The sequence below is a fragment of the Tenrec ecaudatus genome, chromosome 4 (genome assembly GCF_050624435.1).
Source record: "Tenrec ecaudatus isolate mTenEca1 chromosome 4, mTenEca1.hap1, whole genome shotgun sequence".
Lineage (NCBI taxonomy): Eukaryota > Metazoa > Chordata > Mammalia > Afrosoricida > Tenrecidae > Tenrec > Tenrec ecaudatus.
In genome coordinates, this window is record NC_134533.1 from 52,968,694 (window position 1) to 52,975,992 (window position 7,299).

Below are 7,299 nucleotides of genomic sequence, written 5' to 3' on the forward strand. Positions count from 1 at the left end.
TCACAGGACCTGGTAGATCCGGTTAGGGTTCGCGCCCTCGGGGCCCTGCGTGGCAGCGTCCGGGGGCGGGCTGGGGGCGCTGGGCACAGCCGCCTCGGGCGGGCCGAGGGGCGACTCGGGCGCGGGCGCGTCGGTCAGCAGAGGTGCGGGCGCCGCAGGGCTCTCGGTGGAGATGCGCTCCACGATGCTGGACAGACAGTCGAGGCTGGACACTGCGGCGCTCTTCCCGGGCCTTGCTTCTGCGCGGGGAGGGGGCGTTTAGTGTGCGGGGAGGGGCCGTGCCCGGTCTCCCACCCAGGGTCCAGCGCTTGGGGGCAGGCGGGAAACGGAGCCGGATTCCTTAGAGAAGCTGGAAAAGGGGCGTGGGCAGGGGCTCGTGGTGTGCGGGGACGCGGGATACGCACCGCTGGGCGCCTCGCTGTAGTAGGCCGCATTGTAGCAGTTCCGCCGCCGGGCGCCACTCGGAGGGCCGCTGTAGTCCATCTGCAAACCGTGAGGGCGACCCTCAGGTCCCAGCGCCACTTGGACGGCCCCCGCCCGCCTCCCAACTTCCCGATTCAGTTGTGCAGGCCAGAGGGAGCCCTGGCTGGGAACTAGGTGGGGCGGGGCGGGGGCAGGGACTGAGGTCCGCACAGTGTCAGGGGTCCCAAGGGCACCGAACGACACTCACCTAAGGCCACCAACCCGCGGTTGGGCGACTGGGCTCCGTGGCGAAAAGGCACGTCGCCTGGTGCCCCCAATTAAGCATCTTTTCCTCTTGCGCACCGCCCCCACCCGCCCACCCAGCGCTTTGCTAGGACCTCAGCGACAGCTGACCAGGACACAGGGTCCTGGGAAGGGCCAGCTCCCCGCCCTCCGAGGCACGTCCCGGAGTCCTCTCGTGCCGTGCCCCTGGGTCCTGGATGCGAGCCTTACCATGCCGTCGGAGCAGTTGGAGCGCGGGCTGGACGCGTCCGAGTCTCCGCTGTAGTGCTCGCCGCCGCGGCCAGGGGGCAGCGGGCCGGGCGCGTAGAAGGCGGCGGCGGCGCCGGGGGCCGCGGCGTCCTGGTCGCGCAGCAGCGCCTGCAGGCCCTCGATGTAGCGAATGGCGTTGCGCAGGATCTCCACCTTGGGCAGCCGCTGGTTGGGGTTGCTCGACGTGCAGCGCTTGAGCGTCTCGAAGGCCTCGTTGACTTTGCTCAGGCGGCGCCGCTCGCGCATAGTGGCGGCCTTGCGGCGGTCGGCGTTGGTGGTCTTGCGTTTGCACGCCTTGCAAGCCCAGAGCAGGCAGCGGCCCGCCTGGTGGTGCCCGCTGGGCGCGCGCACATGCTCGTCCTCGCGCGCGCCCGGGCTCGGGTGCGCGGCGGACGAGAAGTGCGAGTGCTCCTCGGGCTTCAGGAGCGCGCCCACGTGCACGAGGCGCGGGTCCAAGTCCTCGAAGAAGCGCAGGTCGGGGGAGTCGAAGCACGGGTCATCGTAGAAGTCGTCGGCGGTGGCAAAAGAGCAGAGCGAGCCGTCCGGGCCCAAGTCCACGTCGCGCAGCGGGGGCGACAGCAGCTCCATATCCCAGCGGGGGATATTGCAGTCGTGGCCCCGCCCAGCCCACCCTAACTTGCGGGGAACTGCTGGAGGCTCGGAGGATCGGGAACCTAAAGGTCCACCGCCTGTCCACCACCCCACCCCGGCCCCAGCCCGTCCAACCCGTCGTGCCCCGGGGCTCCAGCACCCCAAGCTCGGTGCCCGGCGCCCGCGGCTATTTATCTTGTAGTAGCCCAAGAGCCCCAAGCCTGGAGCGGGCGGCGGGGGGCGGGGGCGCCCGAGGCCAATAGGAGCGGGGCGGGGCGGAGCTCAGGGTCCCCTGTGTGGTCGCAGGGGCCAGCAAGCGTCCCGCCCCCACCCCAAGACACTCGCCCGCGCGCCTGGGCCCCACCCTAGGCTGGAAGAGAAGCCTGGGAGGCGCTGCGCTTGGCTCCCTGCCGTGCACTTTCCAGCGCTCCTTGGCACCAGCCACCAGTGCCCGCGGGAAATGTTGGCCTAGTGAGCTCGGCTTCAGGCAGAGTCCGCGTCCATCTCTGTGCACCGATTTGTGGGGAAGCCACCAGCAGGGCGGGGACAGGAATCAGCTTGGGAGAGATTTGGAGAGGGACCCACGGGCCGCGGGAGACACACTCAGAGCCCAGCTAGCGAGATGAAAATGCGCTCCCAAAGGTCAGCAGAAAACGACACAGGCGGAGGCAGAGATTCGCCCAAAGAAGGGAACGAGCCTGCAACAAACTGGACGGGCCACTGGTTTGTAGCTGTCCCGGGAGTCACTCAGAGGGCTGCGAGCCAGTGCATCTTCCCAAGGACGCTTAGGAACGAACTCGCTTCTATATGGGACTGGAGGTTGCTGTTAAACCTGTCGGAGCCCAGATGCTGCCCTGCAGCTGGAGAGAGGGCGGCAGACTCACGCCCATCTCAACACGGGTGTTGATGCCGCCGCTGCCGCCGCCGCAGCTAGTACCAAGGTCTAGGTTTCAGGTGCAGAGTTCGCCTCGAAAACTCAAAACTCACGGGGCAGTTCTACCCCATCCTATAGGGTCACTAGGAGCCGGCACTGACAGCAGTGTTAGGCGTTTTGGGTTTGGCCTATTCAACTGCGGGAGTTCTGATGGCACAGTGGATACAGTTGCACTGCCATCCCCAAGGAGGGCCTTTAGAAACGCTCCCAGGGAGAAGACAGGGCTCTACCCCTGGAAAGAGCTGCAGCCTCTGAGACCCACAGGGGGCAGTTCCACTCTGTCTTATCGGCTCCCTGTGAGTAGGCATCAGTCAATGGCAGTGAGCTTTGGGTTACTGACAGGAGAAGACAGCGCTCTCCTGGGTGTATTTCTGCCTGTCTAAGTGCTGCGCAGTGTCAACAAAGAACTCAGCCCCCAGGATGCCTGGATCCCGTGCTAGCTCTGAGAGCGCAGTTTGTGAACCTAGGACTGTAAGTTGGAGTTCAGACTGCACGGGCTCCTAAATGATTTTGTGGAAGTCATGTCTCTTCCCTAAGCCTCAGCATCCTCACCTTGTCAATTCGAGGATGGCGTTAGAGAGTTCTTGGAGTGACTGTGGTGGCGTTGAGAATTTAAAGAGATCAAGAGCTGGAAGTTGGCAGGCACATCCTCCAAGACCACTGGGAGGTTGGAGACAGAAGAAGGCAGCCACCCCTGGGGCCTCTGTCTCAACCACCACTTCCAGCACCCACCAATCCCACCAGGTCTCTCTCTGCCTCCACCTGAATCCGCTGCCCACACCTTCCTCTCAGCAAATGGGGCTTCATGGGCCAAGAACTCCTGTAGGAATCCCACCCACCTTGCTGACTGGCTTTTTTTTGGCGGGGGGAGGTGGGGAGTCTGGGAAACCTTCCCACCAAAGCTAGAGGCCTTTCTGAGACTCTGCCTTCTTCAGTCCTCTGCCACTTGTGGTAGAGCCCTCCGTGAAGAGCCCCCTTCTCTCCATGTATTCATTCAAGCATACCCTGGGGCAGCTGCTTTGTGTCAGGTACTGGTTAGAGGCTGAGAATTCAGCCTTGCTCTAACAGTGAGTGACCAACTCCCAAACTCACTGCCGCCTCATAGTGATCTATTGGACAGGATAGAACAGCCCCTGTGAGTTTCTAAGATTGTAACCGTCAGTGGGAGTAAAAAGCCCCATCTTCTCCCTTAGAGTAACTGGTGGTTTCGAACTTCTGACCTTGAGGATCTCAGTCAAATGTGTAACCCACTACACCACCAGAACTGCTGGTAGGTGAGGAACAAAGCAGCAAGAAAGTATACGATTCCAGAAGGTTGTAAATTTTATGGAGATACATAAAGTCAGGAAAAGGGATAAAGAGTGGCAGGGATGACTGTTTATATGGAGTCATCAGGGAACACTTCTCTGGGCCAGTTGCGTTTGAAAAGGCAACGAACTGAACGAAGGATGACAGCAGCAGCAATCTACAGATGATCAGGGACCCATCTGAGGAAAGCGTGGGTGCAGTGGCCCTGGGGCAGGGCTTGTGTGGCAGGGCTAAAAGTATCGCTGGTGTGGCGGGAGCAAGGGGAGCCAGGGAAGCATGGGAGGGGACGGGTCCAGAAAGGGAACGGAGGGATTGTATTCTGAGAAGAAAGGCCACGAGGAGGCTTTTGAGCAGTAGGAAAGGACTTCACCCTCTGCCTTACATTTTAACAAGAGCACGGGGGTTACTGAAGGACAAGCAGGGAGACCAAGGAGGAGGCTACTGCGGTAATCCAACTGAGTGGGGATGGCAGCTTAAATCTGATGGCCAATGTAGATGAAGGACAGAGACTTTGAAGATTAGCCAGCCAGATTGATTCCTGATTGGATGTGGACAGTTAAGAGTAGGAGAACCATCCAAGATGATGCCGGGAAGAACACGATCAGGGAGGCGTCGGCGGGCGCTTAAAATGTGAAATGGATGTCAGATATACAGGTAAAGGTGCCAAGTAGGCAGGGGATTTATGGGGCTGAGTTCAGGAGAGGAGATCTGGATGTGAGGAAGACCTGTCCTCCATACCTCTGAGACACCGCTCAGATCTGTCTACCTCTCTCCAGCGCCACTCTTACCACTCTGGACTACGCTGCCATCGCTTCTGACCTGGAGGACCATGATAGCCTGGCAGCTCTCCTCACGCCCAATGCTGCCCCTGTACCACCTAGTTAGCCCCTTTCTCCAGACTGTCGGTAGCCATGTGAACAAAAAGTGAAAAGCTTTGAAAACGGAATTATATCACTCTCCTGCTTAGCTTCTCACCACATTTGCAATAGAATCCTCTCTCCTTCCCTGCGTGATCTGACCCCAGGCCCTTTCCCCCGAAGCACATTGCTTTTGAATCACCACCCGCAACTCCATTCCTGTCAGCCAGGCACAGCCCTGCCTCTGAGCTTTGTGTTTGCTGCTCTAAGTTGTTCTTTGATCATTTATTTTGTTATTTTGTGTGTGTGCGTGCGTGCGTGATTGTTGCAAAGATAAAGATACGCAGCAGAACATAAACGGATTCAACAATTTCTACATGTACAATTCCGTTTATACAGCTCTTGTCTTAGCTTTGCCCAAGGCTGGCTGCTAGTCAGATGCCAGTTCTCAGTTAAGATATTGCTCTCACTGATGTCTCTGACCATCCTCTCTAAGGAGCTGCACTTGTTACCCTGGGCAACCTCACCCTCCTCCTTTTCTTCTTAGTACAGTCAGATACAAACTTTCTTCTTCTTCTTCTTCTTCTCCTCCTCCTCCTCCTTCTCTTCCTCCTCCTCTTCCTCCTCCTTCTCCTCCTCCTCCTCCTCCTCCTCCTTCTTCTTCTTCTTCTCCTCCTCCTCCTTCTCTTCCTCCTCCTCCTCCTTCTCCTCCTCCTCCCCCCCTCCTCCTCCTCTTCCTCCTCCTCCTCCTCCCTCTCCTCCTCCTCCCCCTCCTCCTCCTCCTCCTCTTCCTCCTCCTCCTCCTCCTTCTTCTCTATCTTCTTTATTATTTTCTTCACTAACCTATGTAGCTCCACGAAGGAAGGGATTTTTTGTTCATTATGTGGAACATTACAAACTATGGAGAACATTGCAAAGAATGGGAATTCCAGAACACTTAATTCTGCTTCTTCAGAACCTACACAGAGACCCAGAGCCAGTTGTTTCAGCAGGACAAGAGAACACTAAGTGGTTTAAAAGCAGGAAAGGTGGGCATAAAGGTTATATCCTTTTACCACATTTATTCAATCTGTGTGTTGAATAAACAATCTGAGACGCTGGGAAATATGAAGAAGGCGGCGACATTAGGCTTGGAGCAAGGCTAATTAACAATCAGCAATATGCAGATCACTCAACCTTGCTTGTTAACGAGAGGAGGATTCAAAGCACTTGGTGATGAAGGTCAAAGGCTGCAAACTTCAGTGTGGATTGCAATTGTAAAGAAAACAAAAAAATCCTCACAATTGGGCCAATAGACACCATCATGATATGGGGAGAAAAGACGGATATTGTCAAGGATTTAACTTTGCTTAGATCCACAATCATCACCCATGGAAGCAGTGGACAAATTACTGCACAAGCCTTCTCTGAAATATTAAAGAGAAAAGATGTCATTTTGACGACTAAGGTGGGTCTGACCCAAGCGATAGGATTTTAAATCACTTTATATGTATGTGAAATTGGGCATTGAATAAGGAAGGCTGGAGAAGAATTGATATATTTGATTTATGATATTGGCGAAAAATGTTGAAAATATCTCCCCTCTCCCTGTCCCCACCTCATTTCTGGCCTCCTTGTAGTCTTCAAAGCCTTATATTTTGGTATAGAGACCACTTTACTTTTCTATTTTTCCTTATAATAATGGTGTCATTAAATATTTGTGTTTATAAGTTGACTAACTTTGCTAAGCATAATGTTCTCTAGTTGTGACCATGTCTGGTGGTGTTTAGGAGAGTCCTCATTTTCTCCCATTGTATGAATGTACCAGAGTTTATTTATGTATTCCTCTAGAATCCGAGTTTTGGGTTATTTCCATGTTTTTGCTATTGTTAAAATTGCTGTAATAAACATAAAGGGGGACACATGTTCATTCATGCTGCATTCTTTATTTCTTTAGGGAAGATACCCAGTAGAGAGATTGCAAGATCATAAGATCACTGTATTTGCATTTGTTTACAGAAGCGCCATGCTAATTTCCATAGAGCTTGGACAATTCTATAGTCCCATCAGCAATGTATGAGTGGTCCAATCTCTCCGTCAATCCATATTTTTGAATGAGCAGATGAATCCTTTTCATTGAAAAGTATCCTGAGATTTCTCTATGAGCTCTTTAATCCATTTTCTCCTTTCAACTAGATTTTCCCCAAATTGGAGCAAGCAAATAAAAATACAGAAACCCACCGGGGGACTGAGACCGACTTGGTTGCAGCTTCGTGTTTTGTAATTGTGTGCATAAAACTGTCACCAAGGCAACTTTCTGTTAGACGCTTCACCTTACGGCGCATCGCTTACATGATGCCACTGCCCGCTCACAACCCCAAACTTGGATGGGGTTAACCTCGATGTGTAGCTTCCTCAGTAAGGAAAGAACACGTGTGTGCGTGAGACAGGAGAAAGGGCACCTGCACAGAGCCTTTCAAGGAGTGTTTGCAGCGGGCCTTCTGCTGCGTGGACTTCCCTGAACCCAGCGACCTCTCCAGGGGTATCCATACCCTGACTCCCACCCCTCCAGCTTGTGTACTTGCCTTTGGAGAGAGGGTTGTCTGTACCAGCGATTGCCAACCTGTGGATCGCAACTCCTTTGGGGGGTCGAACGACCATTTCACAGGGGTCACC

At 55.0% G+C, this 7,299-nt stretch overlaps 1 protein-coding gene across 1 annotated transcript; it reads right to left on the minus strand.

The window, feature by feature from the left end:
* MYOD1 (myogenic differentiation 1) lies at positions 1-1,542 on the minus strand. Its single transcript, XM_075548423.1, has 3 exons — positions 916-1,542; positions 405-483; positions 1-239 (listed from the first exon to the last, which is right to left on the minus strand). The coding sequence occupies exons 1-3, from the start codon at positions 1,540-1,542 to the stop codon at positions 1-3; spliced, it is 945 nt and encodes a 314-aa protein (XP_075404538.1).
* Between the last annotated feature and the right edge of the window lie 5,757 nt (positions 1,543-7,299).